The 20,526-nt window shown below is 40.4% G+C and overlaps 1 protein-coding gene across 2 annotated transcripts in view; it reads right to left on the bottom strand.

The window, feature by feature from the left end:
* FGGY (FGGY carbohydrate kinase domain containing) overlaps positions 1–20,526 on the bottom strand; it is a 142,280-nt gene that overhangs the window by 83,708 nt on the left and 38,046 nt on the right. For both annotated transcript variants that reach the window (XM_054398381.1, XM_054398380.1), the window contains one exon: positions 10,677–10,792. In XM_054398381.1, the coding sequence (XP_054254356.1) occupies positions 10,677–10,792 (116 nt within the window). The remainder of the gene's footprint in view (positions 1–10,676; positions 10,793–20,526) is intronic.

Raw genomic sequence — 20,526 nt, 5'->3', positions numbered from 1 at the left:
CTTGCTCCAACAGCTCTGTGTCCTTCTTATGACAATGACACCAGAACTGGATGCAGCACTGGCCATGGGGTCTCACCAGAGCAGAGTCAAGGGGCAGAATCACCTCTCTTGCCCTGCTGGCCATACCACCTTGACATGACCTAAGACACAATTTGCCTTCTGGGCTGCATGAGGGCACTGCTGGTGAGCTTCTTATCAATCAACACACCCAAGTCTCTTTTCTTCTCAACCCACTGTCCTAGTTTTGAGCCACAAGCTGCCCAGGGCAAAACAACAGAAAAGGTATTTTACCCCTTTTCCAAGGAGTAAAATTAAAATGCTCCACACTGGATTGGAAGTTCAAATGGAAATTCTATTTACAAATATATATATATAAAAGGCATTCAGCTAAAAGGAATACATTTGGGCCTCCCATGCCACAACCTTCAAGAACCTTCCAGAAACTTCCACCCACCTCAAGCCTCAGCAGGCCCAAGAGCAGCCAAACTGTCTTCCCCCCCCACTAGACCCAGGCCTATTGCAGGTTTCAGCAGGCCCAGTGGTATAGCCAAAAATTCACTGCCAGCCAAGGCCAGGAGAAAAGTTCTCCCCTATAAACCATAGGATAACAGCACATGCATCCCAAGATGGAGAAAAGAGGAGAGGGTGCTTTGGCTATACACTCCCTTAAAGAGAGAAACACAGGAAAACAGAATAGAATAACAGATGACAATATCCTGGGACAAACTGCCCATGCCCCTGGGACTCTCTAGCCTCTGAAGGACTTTTCTTTATGCTTATACCAATTAACTCTTGATTTACCTAACCTACAACTCCCACTATACACTCAGCCTGGATTTGTGTCTGGGGTTGGCTCAACCCAGCTCCAGGACCCTACGCTTGGCCTCGTTGAACCTCATGCAGTTGGCTCTGCCCCAATTGTCAAGCCTGTCAAGACACTTTTGGATGCCGTAGCTGCTGTCAAGTGAATCCACTGCACCATACAGCTTGGTGCCATCAGCAGGCCTGCTGAGGGTGCCCTTGATGCCACTGTTAAGTTCTTTAGCTAAACAAAACAATGCTAAATATGGATCACAGGAAACAAGAACTGTCCATCCAAATGGATCTCATGCTCATTACAAAGCTTGCAGACGACCTCCAATTTCTGTGCTTTATGATAATTCTGACAATGCCGAAAGTGTGGACTATGCAAGGAATTTCAATAAATAATAATATAACTCTTCTAATTCATCATCCCAACCCAATCTCACATAGAACACATTACCAAATATCCCTCTCAATTACATCAATACTCACATTTACATTAGATGCGTGCTGCTGATTGTTCCACCATTTTTAACCATTTTGCTTAGGAAAAATACTGCTAAGATCAGAAGGAAGCAAGATAATGATGCAGACTATAAAATTATAATATGAATTTTTTTCTTAGGACTGAATGCATGGTGGTTAAAGGTTGTTAGAAACAGTCGGATTTGGGGCTTTTTTAACCTGGAAATGCCCTCCATAAAAGTTCCTGGTTGGCGGTTAAAAGATTCAGACTTTTCATTCAGGAAAACCAAAACAAATTGTGATATTATAGTCCAGCTTATTTAAAAGTGAGAAAAACAGTTGGTTAAACAAAATCACTTTGGCTTCCTTCAGTTCAAAATTCATCTCTGTCTATGTGAGCTGCCACAGCAGCTTGAGGCAAATCTAATTTGGGTCCTTTCCATCGCACTCTCCCATAGAGCTGATGCCTTTGGCTGAACTACATCTCAACTACCTAACATGTAATTACTTAAGGCAGACATATTAGCTTGGTAAATACTGGCAGAAGCAAGCAACCTGCGTGCAAGCACATCCTGATTCATTAAGCTGAAAAATAAATTGGTCTGCAGACCACAGGTGCCTGCTTCAACAGAGGCTACCACTGCTTTCTTGTCCAAGCTACTTCATGTATAAATGATAAGCTTTCTGGTTAAAAGTCAAAAGAAAAGGAAAAAATAAAGCATTCTGCATCATTGGATCATTAGGCATGGCCACTGATAGACATGACTGAGTTTTCATGACTAGATTTTGGTGAAACAGTGCAGAATGAACATCTCTTGTAATTTATGGTTCACTACTCACTATGCTGGCATGCATGTGGATGCACCGCATGTCTGCTTAGATGTCTTACCAAGTAACTAGGTGCAAAAGTATTACAACACAAAAATTACTGTTTGGAAACAATAATTTCATTAGGCTGATCATTTAGATTCTCTTTAAAGACAAAAAACGTCAATGCAGTTGATGTGACTTGCTATACTTTCAGAGTTGTAAGTAATCAGACTTTGATTAGTACATCATTAAAACAGTGAAGGCAGTTTAACTTATATTAATTACAGATTGCTACTTAACAGCAATGCTGGATGTTTTTCCAATAGTTCACACAATATCAACTCCTCTGATGAAATCATTACTCCTTTTTCAAAACTGAAAGGCATGGCAGACCAAAAATAACCTGATCAGTTACTGAACCAACGCTTTCAAATCTTTCAGCTAAAGCTTCCAATACCTCCCCAACCCTATTCCCCATTACACTGTCACAGTATTCAGTTCTAATACCCATACTGAGAAGATACTGAAGCATTATAAAGGGTTCAGAAATGAGTCTGGAAAGCAATTACAAGGATTGAAAAGTATGACAGTTCATATAAGAGTTTAGGTGAAAAACCTCATGCAGTTCAGTGTTTTCCTTTAACAGAGACAATTTCAATTTGTGCAGGTCAGGCATATCACCACAGTCTGCCAGGTAGGAGTAGAGGTTAAAGTTCAGTTGAAAAATAAAGTGTATTCTTTAATTAATTCATTAATTTTGGAGAAAATGACAGGATACTAGCAGTGGACAACCTGGAAGTTTGAAGTGGGCTCTCCATCACAAGAAATCATAAAATCAGGATTGGTTCTAAGATACACTTTGAACTACCTCAACATTAATTTCAGGAAGTCCAAGAGCCTCTGACTTGGAGGAAGTTGGCAAGTTGTTTGAAATGATCCTTCTGGTTTTGTGAATCCTGACTCATAAAGCAGAAGTTGCTGTTTTAAAAGCTATCTCAGCAGGAGGCTTAAGCAAAAAAAAAAAAAAAAAAAAAAAAAAAAAAAAAAAAAAAAAAATCCAGAAGATGAAGAATACATTAGAACCAGAGAGAAGAGGAGTCAGGTTAAAAGAAGAAATGACCCAGAATTTTTTAAAGAAATGCCTTTTTTTTTTCCTCTTTTCCTTTCTTTTTTTAGAACTGTATGAAAAATAAGGAAGGAGGATAATATTTGAGAAAAGTAAAAACTGAACTATCAAAATAGGCTCAAAGTCTATCAAAACAGGCTCAAAAGTCTGGTCAAGGCTTCTCCTATCCCTTTTTAAAAGCAGATATTCACAGAAAAAGTTTTCATTCTAGAAAAAAAAGAGCAAGTTCACAAGTCCATAATGCTTCCAGAGCAGAAGAAAATACAATTTCCCAGACAGAGCCTGAGACCTGAATTCTAGAAGTAGACAGAGGAAAATTGTTTTATTGTTATTTTTTGAATGCTGTAAGCTAAGATGAAACCTAAGGTTGAAACAACACCAAATAGTACTCCTCACTTCTTGCAGCAGAGAGGAGGAAAGGCACCATCTGCCATCAGGACTCAAGGTGATGATAAGCAGAGTTAATGATGATTCCTTTCCTTACAGTGGAAGAGGAATAGAAAATGGAAGAGGAATAGAAAACAGGAAACACTGTGAAGAAACCTGAGCTACCCAAGTTCAGCCCAGCCTATTAAAGAAGAGTTACTGGAAACAGCAAGAACATCCCAGGCTAGAGAAATCGGCTGGCAGGACATAAAAAATTCAACAAAGGGAACAGCAACGTTTTGCACATGAGGTGGAAGGATCCATTGCACCAGGATGATCTGGGGGCAGACTGGAAAGCAGTTTGGCAGAAAAGGACTCTGAGATCTTATGGACACCACATTGAACATGAGGCAGTGATATGCCCTTGCAATACAGGTGGCCAAAAGCCTCCTGGGCTTCATTAGAACGAGTGCCACAGCAGGCCAGAGGTGTCAGGGATCCTTGCTCCCTGCTCAAAAGGCTATATCTGGAGTGTACTGGGCTCCCCACTACCAGAGAAACATGGACACACTGGAGCAAGTCCAGAGAAGGACCACAACGATGACAGAGGCATGTCATGCAAGGAGAGTCTGACAGACCTAAGAATTTAAGCCAGAATAGAGAAGGCTGGAGGTGTGTGTGGGGTTGGATCTTATCAATGTGCATACAAATACCTGGTGGGAGAGAGTAAAGATTATGGAGCAAGACTCTTCTCAGTGGCACCCAGTGACGGTACAAATAGCAACATGCACAAACTGAAATACAGGAAATTAAATTTAAACAAAAGAAAAACTGTTTTTGCTGGGGAAAGGTGGTCAAGACACTGTAATAAATTACCCAGACAGATTTTGGAGTCTTCACTCTTCAATTACCCAAAACTCAACTAGACACAGCCCTAAGCAACCTGCTGTAGATGACCCTGATTTGAGCAGGAAGATCTGGACTTGATCATTTTCAGAGATCCTTTCAAAACTCAACCACTCATGTGATTCAAGATAGAAAAAACACGAAATAAATAGAAATCACAGGAACATGCTTATTTTCTGAGAAAAAAAAAAAACAAAACAACAAAACTATTCCTAACTTCTTACTGCTGAATCATATATTATGAAATAATGCCTCAGGCTTTGAGGAAGGAGACACCCGAAAACCTCTTTGAGCTGTGCCAGTTTCAGCTCCTTTACAGTTGCTACAGCTCTTGGACAGACTGAAATTACAGGAAGCCAGAGAAATGTTAGCATGTTTGGAACACTACTCAGTTGTAAATTCCATGGATTTTGACAGTATGTAAGTGTAAATATCCTCTGATTCATCCTTCCACTTTATGTGAAATTGTAACATGTTGTAATTTATTGGGGATAGCAAAAGACCAAAGGAAGACAGATAAGGGGATCCTATACTCAGTAGAATCCTTTTACTGCTTATTCTCCATCATTTGCAAAGCATGGTGTTTAAAGCTAGTTGTTAACATCAAGTTTTATAAAGAACTGGCAGCTACAAACAGACCTGGGAAAAAAAGAATCGTCCCCTTTCGCTCAGCCTTCAAGGAAATCCCTCATACATTCCAGAGTATCTGGCATCAAAGGCCTTGGAAGAGATAGAAAACTGACAGAAGTAATGGATTTCCCACTCCCTTCACAGCTGCTGTAGCATAAGTTAATATTGACAGGATTCTACCACCTTGGACTGAATCTTCCCTTTTCAGCCTAAATGTAAATGCAGTACAACTTCCAAGTATTAAAACTGGCTGCTTCTGACAAAAGCCTGAACCTAAGCATCCTCTACTGAAGTGTAAGAAGGGAGGTGTGAAATCCAATTGTCTTTGTTAGTTTTGTATGTGGAAGCAGACACTGGCAGATGCAGGAATAGAACCATTCCTATAGTTACATGCTCATGAAGAAAGAGCTTGCTGGTTTTGTCCCTGAAGGAACATAGAGCTGCCCCTACACTTGAAAACTCAGCATATTGTAAAGCTTGTGCACAGTAAGAATGGCAGCAGGTATTAATCAAAAGAGTCACAACCATCCTTTCAAAGCCCCAAATAATCTCTGCTTTTATTTATTACCAATTTATGAATAAGTATTCCAAATGAAGGAACATTTCAAGATCATCCAGACTTAAAATTATACAGATTCTTCTTTTCAGGGTGCTCAAAAATGGCATACACAAGTGCCCAGGTACCTGAAAATATGAAGCTTCCAGTTTCCAGAGTCCTGGAATTAAGGGAAGAGTTAGGAATAGGAGATAGCACACTAAAGTACAGTCAGAGTCCTGGGTACTGAGGTATGGAAATGCACTTTAGAGTCAAGTTGAACTCCAGATCAGAAGAATTCTTACTGGATGTGACTTGAGGCAATCTATGGAAATGAGAAAGCATTCTTCCTGAAGGTGGCTAAGGAGAATGAGTGGGTAAAAGACCCAGAGGATGATTTAATAAGTAAAGAGGTATCTAAGGACCAGAGGTCCTTCCTTACACCATCAGCTCCAAAGCCAAAATCAAATATGAAACAATTCTACCTAAGGCTAAAGCACACAAAGCAAAGCTACAGTTTTAGACACAGGAAACAGAGTTCTTTTCATCAGCCTATTAATGTCAAGCACTCAAAAGCTCAAGGCAAGCCCTAAGTTTCTTTTGAGATGTGAACAATCCAAACACCTTTCGTAGTTTTGCCTCAGATGTGCAAAGAGATCCCATATGTGAGGGTTGTATATTTATCCACTTTTGAGGAAGTGGCTGTACATTCCTATTCAGGAAAAGTTGGTCAATGGGTTTATGAAATCCCTATCATGTTGACGGATTGTATTTCCAAGTTTGAAGCTTGCTTTTAAAAACTAAACCTTCGTCAAAATCAAAGACAAAACAAGGTGACAAACTACCTTTCACAAAAGATGGCACTTTACCCTTCAACACACAATCTACAAGCTTAGTAAAACCTATTCTGTAGCACCTGCAATACCTTCAGACAAAGGCACCATGTTCAACCCCAAAAAGATTTGGTATAAAATATTACCATTCAATTACCAAAAAAAAAAAAAAAAAAGAAAAGAAAACCATTATTTGGTCCCTTAAGTAGCCCCTGAAGTAGAGGGCTATGGTGAAAATTTATCAGGCATTTTACTCCAAATGGAATATATGCTTCAGTACCCTAAGAGGTCTCTAGGACATGAAATTTTAACGGAATTTTTAATGTCTTTCTAGGTTTTATAACACCACAAAGAGATACTCATCGGGTGCTTTCACCACAGCAGATAAATGCTAATGTCTGTAGCACACAACACTTTCAGAGTGGTTTTGTATACAAGCCATCTTCTACTCTCTTGGTGGGCAAATTAATGGCATCAATAAATTTGGTCGTATCTCCAGATAAGACTCTTTACCTTCAAAAAACCCCACGATCAGCAAACTCACAATGTACAGAAGGGCTCACAAAAAGCTTGCTGTGTGGCTTCCCTGAAAGGTTTGTCTGCTGTGAGAAATGTGAAATATCAAAGGACGGGGAATTTTCGTATGTGAACCCACGCCTTGATGTGGGAAAGGTTTGTGGAAGATCCTAAAGGTCAGATGTGAGGGTCTGCTGTATCAACAAGGTCGTATCTTAAGTTAAACTGAAACTAAGAGAAGAGAACTACCTGGAATCAGATTACAGTAAATACATTTTTTAAGGGCAAGGCATTTTAGAAGTGATTTTTAAAGGGGTATTTATAAGAATAAAGAAATATGTACAGTGATGAAGTTGTTCTCAGGTGATTTCCATAAATATTTGTCCTGAAAGTTAAAGGTACTTCAAATATAAGTCTAGTTGCAACTATTCATCCATAGGTCCCTCTGACTGGACACAATGATTTCTCTAGAGAGTAAAAAAAAAAAAAAAAAAAAGAAGCCACAGAGCTTTTCTGTTTATTTTAAACTGGTAAACTATATATTTACATGTTACAGTGAGAAAATCTTGCTAATTTTATCTTGAGACATTTTGCTTTCTTTAGAAAGAAGTGATGATTCAGAGCCTGCTAATCTTTAGGAGAGATATGAGAGAAAAATACTATTATCTCTCTTTGTAAGGGGAATGTGCATGCATTAAAATAAATCCTTGTATTTGAGCTAAACAAACCTTGAGCAGACATACATGGACTTGGACAAGCTTGAGAACAGAAAAGGAAATTCCACTAGAATTACTTCACACTTGTTAGGTTTTTGGTTTTGTTTTCATTTTAGGAGGAGTTTCTGACTATGTGCAATCTCCCTTCAACCTACTCCTACCTGGGTTATCTGGCAATTCCAAGTTCCTTAATCTGCAAGCCAGCCAAGTCTACTGCTTCAAATTCTTTTCTGTCAGCTGTAGCACACTGTGATGTGCCTCCTGGAAGCAGCCTCTGACTGTTTGCCCAGATGAGTTACTTAAATTGCTTTTTGTATAACATGGTAAAGGTAATGGCAGCTGAGATTCTTCACTTATGGGTCAGCACTCTGAAGCAGTATTGTAAATACAGCTTAAGTTGAGTTTGTGCAAGGTGTGATACTGTGTTTGTTGTGCCCACCGTAGCATTTGTGAGCTCCTAGGAGGAGGTCTAGGCAGTGGTGGTGCCTCACCAGCAATGCTAACATCAAAGGATTTGGTAAGAAGAAGTCTTCCACTATACAAGACCACTCCAACTGCAGTTTTTGTTTAATTTGTTGTCTTCTTAGAATCATAGAATTGTTTGGGTCATCTAGGCAAACCCCCCCCTGTGGTGAGCAGGGACATCCTCCATTAGATCAAGTTGCGCAGAGCCTTGTCAAGCCTGACCTTGAATATCTCCAGGGATGGGGCCTCCACTACCTCCCCTGGACAACGTGCCCCAGTGTTCCACCACCCTCATGGCAAACAACTTGTTCCTACCATCCAATCTAAATCTCCTCTTCTCTAATTCCAAACCATTGCCCCTCATCCTGTCACTGCAGGCCTTTGCAAACAGACCCTCTCCAGCTCTCTTGTAGGCCCCTTTCAAGTACTGGAAAGGCTGCTACTGCATCTCCCCAGAGCCTTCTCCTCTTTTCTCCTTCTGAAGCTAAACTCTCCCAAGAGACTCCAATAGGCACAGTTTAGAAAACAAACCCAAAGCAGTGATGGAGTAGTTGCTACCTGATTTCCATATTTGTTCAGCAAGCACCTTGCTACCTCTTCACAGACAGATGAATGAAGATGACTGTCCTGCTTTTCTGTGATTTTATCACACAGCTAATTATAATGAATGTAACACTTTTATTTTTACCAAAGGCAAGGTTAGACAAATGCTCATGGAAACAAGAATAGATTCTATCTGAGGCCAGGTTTCAGCATTATTATGAAGAACAAGAAGTGTCTTACACCTTGGATACACCTAAGGTAATCAGCTCAAGAATCTGAAAAAAAAAAAAAAATCAAAGGATTTCTCAAGGTGAGCTCCTCAGAAGCTTCAAGTTCTAGCCTACAGTTTGGTGCAATTGTGGAGGTCAGGTTCTGCTTCTCCAACCCCAGCCAAGAGGCACTCAAGTATTCTACGGTTCAGCTGACGAGAATCAACACAGCTGCCCAGGGAATGAGACACCTTTCTCATCAACTCAGGAAAACCACTTTGTCTTGCAAGAGTCACCTATCACCAGAAGCTAATTCACGGATTTATTTTGTAAACACTGTTTTAACAAAAAATTAAGCCTGATGTTGAAAGTTAATGAATTTTGTTTAACTAAGTGTTAAGCCCTATATAGATAAGTTTAAAGAGGCTTCCATCACAACAAGTGGCCCTTTTTATTAATGGCTGCTTTATAATTTAAACCATGTATGTTAGTTACTTAAAATGGCAAATAGCTTTGCAATGTCCTTGAAGTACATTGCATAAATATTATATTAAAGCCTTAGCTTACACTTCATAAATAATTTAGTTTAAAAAATACTCTTCTGTGAGACCACCAGCTGCTGAGACGGTCAATTTTCTGGTAAAAACATGCATTTATTGAGAGTCTTATTTTAACTTGTTGAAGATTTGCTAAAAGCCACATGTGATAGATGTTCTAAGACCATATTCCAACTAAAACCTCAGGAAGCTAAAAGCCTAATACTCCTGGAAGGGTTTATACCTTTGCATAAGCAGTTTCAGTTACAGAGGAGAAGCTGAAATTTATTCAAGGAAGCTTTGAAGTATTAATTTTCTGATAACCTGAAAATGACTTATATTTTGTGATAATCAGTAAAGCTTATAGATTTCATTACACTTCATTTCACTACAGTCCTCCCTACCCCTTTTCCATTTCATGTTCCCGCATTTAAACCACTGCACGAACTTGTTCAAAGTGCTAGACATTAAAAAAAAAAGAAAAAAGAAAAAAAAAATCAAAGGAAATTTCAGATAATTAACTTTGATGAATGAGCATATTTTAATTCATGTCTGGTAATATTCTTGTTAATGACATGTCTGCTTAGGACATCCATTAAAAGTCCATTAAGTTAACAGGGAAAGTCTAATAAAGTTATCCTGGAAATTTTCTGGTGTATTAACATTATGGACTTTTAATGAATATCTGCTGTAGGAATTGCTATTAGCAAGGCCACCATTCTAATTAAAATTGGGCTCTAAGACAGTGGAAAAAAAAGTCAGTATGAAAAGAATAACAAGCTGAAGTAGCACTTTTTTGAAAATTACTCTAAGGGAGATTGGTACAAGTTGCAAAACATGCTATCAGTAACAGCCATAAATTACTACAGTGGGGATTCTTTTGTAGCCTTCCACCCAATAGCCCCACATCAGGTCCTTTCTCATGTAACCAATTGCTGAGGCTCCCGCTTGCTTCCCTCCTGTTGAGGCTGAGCACCACTGAAAGGCCTTTCAGAAGGCCAGGAGGTATAAAATGTAAATGTTTTTATGGCAATGGAAAGTTAAAAGTATGCTTAGGAAAGCTGTGACCTATGGGCATCCAGCCTTGCTATCAACCCATCTGAAGGCTCATCAAGTCCTGCTTCATTTCCCAGTAATACAGCAAAATATCTTTTTATGTGTACATGACTTTTTGTTTTTATGCATATGTATAAAACAAAACAACCCCCTGATATACCTATTTTTTCATACTTATCCTTCACCAAATCTTCCAAACCAATCATTTTCCAGAAACTGTCATCCCAGCCTCCATCTGAAGCGTATGTCCACTTGCACACTACTGTACAGAGGGACCTAGAACACAGAACATATAGGCACAAACTGAGGAAAAATATCACTTTTACTTTCCAACATGTGACTAGAAAGAAGTTTGTGCAAAATGACCTCTTTATTCACTGGTCAAAAATTCCAATATCTGAAGGGATCACAGAATTAACAGGTTAGAAAAGACCTTTGAGACCACCAAGTCCAACCTATCACCCAACACATTCTAATCAACTAAACCATGGCACTGAGTGCCTCATCCAGTCTTATTTTAAACACTTTCACGGACAGTTACTCCATTACCTTCCTAGGCAGCCCATTTCAATGGGCAATCACTCCACTCCTTCTGTGAAGAGTTTCTTCCTAACACCCAGCCTAAACCTCCGCTGGCGCAGCTTGAGACTGTGTCCTCTTGTTCTGGTGCTGGTTGCCTGGGAGAAGAGACCAACCCCCACCTGGCTACAACCTCCCTTCAGGTAGTTGTAGACAGCAATAAGGTGTCCCCTGAGCCTCCTCTTCTCCAGGCTAAATACCCCCAGCTCCCTCAGCCTCTCCTCATAGCTTTGTTGCCCTTCTTCGGACAGGTTCAAGCAACTCAACATCATTCCTAAACTGAGGGGCCCAGAACTGGACAGAACCTACAGGAATGCTGGACAGGGACTTTTCATAAGGGTGTTTAGCAATAGGACAAGGTGAGATGGTTTTAGGCTGAGGGAGAGTAGGGTTAGACTGAATCTTATGAAGAAGTTCTTCAGTACAAGGGTGGTGAGACTCTGGAATAGGCTGCCCAGGGAGGCTGTGGATGCCTCCTCCCTGGGGGTATGCAAGGCCAGGCTGGAAGGGGCCTTGAGCATCCAAGTCTAGTTGAGAGGAGTCCCTGCCCATGGCAGGGAGGTTGGAGTAGATAATGCCTGAGGTCCCTTCCAGACTAAGCCATTCTATACTTCTAATATAATGCTAGCATTAAAAAACCCAAACAAAACAACCCAAGACTGGTTACTGTTTAGAGTGCACATCCTGAGATACCTTAAAAAGACCTTTTGTTTAAGATTCTTCCCTGCTGAAGTAACTCCTGGTCCAACCACTTCATGGCATAAATCAGTCAAATAACAGGCCATGCAATGCCCAGAAGACATCACATTCCAACTACTAGAGCATAGCATGTGTTCAAGTGCCTGCATAAAGCAACTGAATTTTCCTGAAGCATTTGTCTTTTTCTTACAGTTTTGTGCAAATAAAAGGCAAATATTCCCATCTATGAAAAATGTTTTGAGAGTTAAAGTAAAGCTTTCTTTTCATCCAGCAGAGCTACCTATGGACCTAAATAAGGAGAATTAAACTAAAATTAAACATGCTGTTATCTACATTACCATAATGCCTAGGAAAACCAGCTCTGGACAATGACCCCCCCCCATCTTCAGCAAGGTACACTATGGAAATACCACACAAACAAAGCAAGTGCATCTCCTCCAGCCAGGTTGGATGAGGTCTTGAGCAACCTGCTGTAGTGGAAGATGTTCCTGCCCATGGCAGGAAGGTTGGAACTACATGATCTTTAAGGGGTTCTTCCAACCTAAACCATTCTGTGAATCAATGAATTAAAACACAGTAATAGAAACTAGAAAAGAAACCAGCAAACAATAGAAGTAGAGAAGTTATTTTTATTTACTAGCTAGAGATCACAGCTAAGGCTTCTAGACACTGATACTATGCACTTAAATCCCAGTAAGAACAGATAATTACCTGGAGTACTGTGTTCAGCTCTGGGGTCCCCTACACAACAGGGACATGGAGGAAAGGAGAGCCACAAAAATGATAAGAGGACTGGAGCACCCCTCCTGTGAGGGCAGGCTGAAAGAACTTGGGGTGTTCAGCCTGGAGAGGAGAAGGCTCCAAGGTGACCTTACAGCTACATTTCAATATCTGAAGAAGATCTCCAGGAAGGCTGAGGAGGAACTGTTTAGAAGGGCCTGCGGTGATGAGGGGCAGGGGTTTGAAACTGGAGCAGGGGAAATTTAGATTGGATATCAGGAGGAAGTTCCTCACAATAAGAGTGGTGAAATACTGCAACAGGCTACCCAGGGATGTGGTTGAGAACCCATCCTTGGAGACATTCAAGGTAAGACTCAATGTGACCCTGGGCAGCTTGATCTAGTTGGAAGTGTCCCTGCCAACTGCAGGGAGGTTGGACAAGATGACTTCTGAGGGTCCCTTCCAACCCAGTGCAGTCTGTGACTTACACAGTTTCTCCCTACTCCCATTTTCTCATCCAGGACAGAAACGTCTATTTTAAATGCAGCATTTTTCACATGTGTCTGTTCTTTTGGAATGACCACGTTTTTACTACCAGAGGACTGGTGATGTTCACTCACAACCCCACTCTTCATAAAGCTGCATCATTTGCTCTTGACAACGAGAATTATCATTTGGGGAAAAAACATATATCATTTTGGGGGAAAAAAAAGGAAAAATAAATATAACTCACTATTTATATCCTTGTACATACTGTGGGGATTATTTCACGGCTTCTCTTCAAACAATTTTGAACCCACTCAATCCCTTTCTTGAACACCCCCTTTCATCACCCCCTTTTTTCACAAAAGACAGAAAAAACAACCAAAAAACCCAGTTTAAGCATAGATCAGACAACTACAGTTCAGTGCCTGGTTTGAAAACTGAAAAGCACATGATCTCTAACTACAGCAATGACAATGTTGATATAAGAAATTCCAATTTCCAAGGGTTTAAAGCCAGACACAGAAATCTAATTAGGACCTCTGACAAAACCTGGGTGAATAAATAAATTCTAGGCTGAAGGAAATACAGGGGGGTGGGGGGAAACTAAATATTTGCCCCAAACCTCCCATTAAAAGGAAAAATAAAGACAGAATATTCGAAATAAAGACCATTTCATCACTTTAGGAAAAACTGAGACATAAAGAGTGAAACAATAATGCACCAAGTTTTTCCAAATATGGTAAATACCAAATCATAACAAATTAGCATCAGAACTGAGCATGTATTTTTCTAATTAGATCAATGCCATGAACTATTGCCACACCCTGACAAATGCTCTAAGGATGACAGCTAAATGTCATGGCTCCTCACTCACCCAGAACTCTGAGTCTCTATGCTTGTCCAAAGAGAAACCAGAGCAGCACTACTTGACTCCAAAGGGCATGTTTCAAACAAGTGCCAATGCTTTCAAGCAGCTCACTCGGAGCAACTGCATGTTATGTATACAGGTCCAGTGAAACAGTGTCAACAGGGATAGACCAGCCCTTGACAGTCCACTGAATTCCAGCAAGTTGGAGCTCTCTTACTGGATACAGCTGGGCTGAACGTAGTTTAGAATGAAATGACAATGGAGCTGTGAGCAATTTCATCCTGCTTATGTAGATTTATAAATGCCAAGTGCTGACAGAAGAAGGATAAATTAATGATTTCTGTTTGAATTTTTAATACAATACAGAAAACATGAACTGTGAAGGACACCTCTTCCCAAATGAATTAACTGGCAGATCTAGAAACAGAAGGTTCTGATATAAAAACAACCTCAGATCTGAGCTAAAACTCTAACCCAATACCCTGGATGTTTTTTATTTCTATAGCCACAATAGGAACCCCAGAACATTTGTTATGAACACAAAGCCCAAGCATTTACACTTTGCTGGGATTTGAGCTCCTTATTCCACTGTTGCCACCACTTAATTGCCACATAGAAAGTTGTTTAATTGAACAATGCAGCTTTATACAAACCCCTTAGTGTCGGAGGCAAAACACTATACTGCAGAAAGACATTCTGGTTTCCCAGATAATAGTGTAAGGGGAAAGTATTTCTTTGAGATGCTTGCAATGATCGATTAACTTCAAATGCTTCCAAACGAACTTGAAGTGTTTAACTCAGGTCCCAGTCCAATTCAACAGCCGTGAGCAGGGACATCCTCCACTAGATGAGGTTGCTCAGAGCCTTGTCGAGCCTGATCTTGAGTATCTCCAGGGATGGGGCCTCAACTACCTTCCTGGGCAACATGCACCAGTGTTCTACCACCCTCATGGTAAAGAACTTGTTCCTAAGATCTAATCTAAATCTATTCTTCTGTCATTTAAAACCATTGTCGCCTGTAATCTGCAAAAAGCGCATCCAGAGAGATGTTATAATAAAGAAGAAGCTGAGGAAGCACATTACACATACAAAGAAACCTGAAAATTTTGTATTTCACAGTAACTCCGAAATTTTATGAGATGAAGGGCAGACATTCAACAGAAACAATGCTAATATTCACTGTGGTATATTCCTTTCTCCTAACTATTTGGCGGGATGACCTCAATTATTCAGCCCTAAAAACCAGAGTTGTACCAGCTGAAGCTGGATGAACTAGACGAATAGACACAAACATTCCCGTGCTTCACTACCAGGATCAGCTAGGTTCAAAGGTGCTGAGTTAATAGGCATTCATCCAGGCAACAGCCCTCTCCTGACTGCTGGATCTAATGGAAGACTTAAGAAGACATAGTGTGGAACCCCTCAGTAGCAGAGGCCGTATTTAGCTAGTCTCAAATACCATAAATCTGAGGACTGTTCTCCTCAAGCATATTCTCAATACAACGAAATGAAAGATTTCCTTTCTCTGTTCAGAACAAAATGTTTTGCTTAGGATACTCCTACTGGAAAAAAACAAAACAAAACAAAACAACCCTTTTGCATGGAAAAACGTCCATTTTATTGAAACCAGATTTTCCACGGGAACATGCTTATGTTTAGTGTTTCCTTCAAATTGTTGTCTCCAAAGAACTATAGGATCCTACTTGCATCCAACAGCCTCAAAAAGAAAGAAAAAAAAAATCCCTGCCCCATTCCCTACAAAGTATGTTTGGCTGGGCAGATGTCTTACGCAATCCTTTCTATTACTGTCTAGCTCTGAGGTTTTGCGCATCTCTTGCTGAGGACTGACTGTGGATGTGCTGAGGTCCTTCATGACCAGAATCTCAGAATTCAGGAAAACCCACCAGCAGTATGTCCTCATATGAAAACCATGAGGTTCAGGGAGACCATAATCACTTTCTGACACACACTGATAATTCCCAAAATGCTGCCTGGAAGCAACTATTTGCCCACACTAAGCTTCAAAAGGATCCAGAACAACAAGACTCATAGCCAATCCAAGTTAGTTGATGTGTGGCTCTTGCCACATTATCTACCCATTCTGAGTATTCTCCCTCACTCTTTTGTACTCCTTGGAGAGAACAAATTCAGATACACTCATTTGAAAATGGCAAATACTGTATGGTCTCAGTTACCCACATAAAAATATACCTAAAAGTAAAGATTACCAAAGTCTTCTCCATATCTACTTGAGTTGCTGAAGCTTTATACTCTGTTCTGTTCTTTGCTGACACCATTTCCCATACTCCAAAAGAGAGAAAGCAAGCATAGAGATGACACTTAACTCTGCAGAGATTCTGCCCTGCCCAGGAGAACATTTGCTATCTTTGACAGCAAAACACAGTTGGGGGCAGGGGTATTCCATAACTAAGGCAGTCTCCTGGAGGTCTACTTGACCTTGAGTATAGGCTTATATAAAAGTCCTACTAACAAGGAGAGTTACTAAGAGAATGTTTTTCCCTGAAAAGTGACCCCATACAGCATTTCTATGCGACCTTTTATTCGGGAGGGTTGGTACAATACTAGTTAGCCTGGAAAATGAGTCAGCTACCAGCTCTAAAGACAGAGAAACTTGTATTGACCAGCCTGAATTGAACAGAAGCTTTGGCCTTGGTTCCAAAGCAAAAGCATCCACTTCATTTATCCTAACTGCTCAGAAATGAATTTCAATTCATTAACATAATTAATTTTGTAGGCATCTCTAACAGTTTAATCACAAAATATGTTCAATGGATCACTTCCATGAAAAATGTCCTTACAACCTGGCTGTCATACTGAGAGTAATGTGCTGGTAGTGAACTAAAACCAAGTGCACCTGCTGAGGACTGTACCAGAGCTAAGACCTACAGAAGCCAGGATAGGGTATATAATCAGGTCCCAAAAGTGTGTAGAATAGAGTAACTTTCTGTGGTCTGTTCCCAGATTTATTTCAAGCTCCAAAGAATCAAAAATGAAGAAAGCTGTATGACATTCTGAAGGCAAGAAGGAAATCTGAAACAATGGAGTGTGACCATCGCAACATCAAATATGGTTTGCCTTTTGTTCTCTAAACTTCAAACTGAAAACAGTCTTTGAATTCAAACCAACAACCAGGGCCTAGGTTCTGCTCAAGTGAACTTCTCCAGATACTGACATCTGAACCAAACTGTTAATGTCCTCCCAAATTATGCACAGACTTAAAGCTTTTGACAACAAGGAGCAATTCTCCAGTCTAACACAGTTCCAGATCTGACTGTGAGTTCTGCCAAAAAAAAAAGATTAAGACAGATTACACATACTGCCAGCATCCAAGCTTTGATTTAAAGAGAACTGCTCAGTGGTCCTGCAAGAACCTGAAATACAGCAGAGGTTATCACAGAGCAATAGGAAACACGGAATTATTCTCTGCTCCATTATGGATGATACCATTTACATTAACACGGAGCTCTGAAATTAGAACCAGATTATTAGATCCACATACACCACTGGTATTTATACCTGCCACATCGATGTCTCTGCTTGCTTGGTGTATTTGGTTGCTCTGGGGGAAATGGGAAAAGAGGGGAATTTGTCCTAAGGAATACTTCTCAGGTAGTAAGAAAAGAAAAAGTGACATCTAGTCTTTAGTCTTGCAATGTATAAAATGTATGAGATGCTGCCCATGTTTAAGTGTTTGCTAAATAGAATCAGAGAGCAGTGTGGTGAGCTGACAGAGGTGTAAGAAGAGCTGCACCTGTTGTCACTCAGTGCCTACAGTAGATCTCTCATACAGATTAATTTTAAACCACAAGGCTAAGTCAGTCTGGGTGTGCTCTGTTTTACATACGCTGTCTGCATTTTACTCATTTCACCTATTCAACAGCTCTTTAATTGCATGTACACAAACCAAAACATGTCAGGGGCTGTTCCATCCACCCAACTGTGCAAATCCCAAGTTCCTAATATTTACAACACACCACATTTTATTATTATTGCCTTTGACCCAAAGCCTATGAAATTCCTGCCTGCCCAAACCCATTGTCTTGGAACAGCAGTGCAACATGACTCTAGCCTGAAAAGGGTTTTCTTCTTCTAACAAAACATTAAACATGCCAAGCAAAGAAAGATGGGGAAGCCTGTTTGGGACAACTAGCAGACACATTCCAGTTGCACTCAGAGGCCTTGACTTTCAGCCTTTGCATGTCTGAGGATTTAAACCTGGCCAACAAAGGTAGCGAGGAATTTAAGGTAAACAGTGTTAGCAATTCTACTGGCTTCATCCTTTCTGTACTATGGATAACACATGTTCATCTGAAATAATTAAAAGTAGTCTGACTTAAGCTTAGCTTTTTGAAAAGAAGTTCAATAGCATTCTCACCACTTGGAAATCTTGACTAAAGCTGCAGAGGCGGGGCGGGGGGAAAGAAAAAACTATATATAAATAATATAAATAAGTGCATCTATAAACTGTAGGATGAATTTCTTTCCTGTTGTGGGAGGCAAGGAAATGCCAGTATTTATTAACATGAAGGTTAAAGGCAATTCTGTCATATTTTACAGATGAAATAGGATTAAGCTGCAGATCTCGACCCTCAAGAGTTAATGTTCCAAAAATTAATTGGACTATCCTCTTTTAAGAAGTCTTCATTATCTCGTTTTAAACATCAGCAGTATTGAATTCACTGTGAGGAAAACAGAATCTCAGAAAACAGCTCTTCAGTTTCAAAAAACAAAGTTTAGGGTGGAAGAGATTTCCTTTTACTACAAATGTCTTAAGTGTGGTACAAGATAACAACCCACAAAGTCACTGAGGCAAAGCACATTGAACAGCTCATGACCTATCAACTACTGACAATACTGATCCTTGATTCTACTATTTATACCTTCCCCAAACCTCTCAAGTCAGATTTCTTCTGTAGAAGAAAAACATACTCAAGTATTGCATTTGGTCTAAAGATTTCAGAGGGTTTTCTTTAAAGCCTGTGTTTAAAGTATTTCACAGAATCCAAGCATGGCTTAGGTTGGAAGGGACCTCAGAGATCATCTCCTCCACCACAGGCAGGGACTCCTCTCAACTGGATTCGGCTGCTCAAGGCCTCATCCAACCTGGCCTTGAACACCCCCACAGAAGAGGCATCCACAACCTCCCTGGGCAGCCTATTCCACCCTTGTACTGAAGAACTTCTTCCTGAGATCCACTCTAAACCTACTCTGCCTCAGTTTAAAACCATTCCCCCTTGTCCTATTGATAGACAGCCTTATGAAAAGTCTCTGTCCAGCCTTCCTGCAGGATCCCTTCAGGTATTGGAAGTCAGCTCTAAGGTCCCCACAGCCTTCTCTTCTCTAGGCTGAACAACCCCAGCTCCCTCAGCCTGTTCTCATAGCAGAGGTGTTCCAGCTTCATCTGACAAGATTCACCATTCTTTCTTTCTTCTTTCTGAACCCTGCTAAGTCAGTGAATTTGGGTAGTCCTAGCATAGTCCTTCACCATCACCATAATTAAACCCTGGTTTGAAAACTTCTGAATTTGTATTCAACATCTCTCTTGGCCACAGATCTGGGAAATCAGAAGTCTCACTGGACTGGTGGCACAGCTTTTATTTTAAAATGTAAAACAAGTTTCCCTTCCTCTACTGTAAATCTACCTGTCAAAGCAGTCCATGAAAGTAACAGACTCTTTTATGTAAGAGGAAGGTTCTTGGGGAGAAGCAACTACATAACAGCTCTTAAGGGATTGGTATCCATCCAATCTCTGGCATTGCACTAGCACTTCAAAACTTATTTATCAGCCAAAGAAATGCCTGGGGCTGTAAAGGATAACAGGGCTTGCCCAGTTTCCACTGAGGCAAAATGGAGTTTCTCTTTCAAACTTGTGAGGAATTAGCTCAGACTTCATCGCTGCTCAGGGAAACCCACACCAGGGATCCAAGCATAGAAATAGTCCCTTTGCCTTAAGCATGGCTGTCCTGAGGCAGGCAGAACAGTAGGTCCTAAGTCAGGTTAAGTCCATGACTGGTTTTCCTGTGCAGTAAGCAGGAGCTCCAACTCTGGCAAAGGTTGCACTATGTGAAGAAAAGCACTGACTAAACTATGAGCTCAGCAAAACCCAGGAAGAAAAGACCAGAAAACAATTTCTTCTACCATCATAAAAGTTTCCTTGCAGAGGTTTTCCAGCACCTCAACAGCAGGAGGCATTTCAAGGCAGATATGTTACCCTGGGCTTCTAGGCCTTGTGTCAGGATACAGGGTGCAGGAGGTCTTGACTCTTCTGAACATGTCCTACCACACATGCATGTTGAAGTCCCACTCACAGCCCTTACAGGCAGGGAGTGAGTAGGAAAGAAAGGCTTTCAAATTGCAAATCAAAAAGTGAATATTATTTCTGTAAAAGGGAGAAAGGAGCAACTAACACAAGCCCTGCTCTAGTATTTGGTGTTCATGCTGTAACATTTGGGAGGTTTTTGGCTGCCTTTTAAAATCACAGCATTTTCTAAGCAAATATGTTGCTTACTTAAAGGGAGAGAATTTATTGTATGAAAAATACAATTCAACATTTGCAATTTTCTACACCCACCTCTATAATTAATCTCTGATTACTGCCACTCCCTGAAAAGATTCCATCTTATATTTAAACCCTAGG

The sequence above is a fragment of the Indicator indicator genome, unplaced genomic scaffold (genome assembly GCF_027791375.1).
Source record: "Indicator indicator isolate 239-I01 unplaced genomic scaffold, UM_Iind_1.1 iindUn_scaffold_38, whole genome shotgun sequence".
Classification (NCBI taxonomy): Eukaryota; Metazoa; Chordata; class Aves; order Piciformes; family Indicatoridae; genus Indicator; species Indicator indicator.
This window is presented reverse-complemented; position numbering and strand designations above follow the sequence as displayed.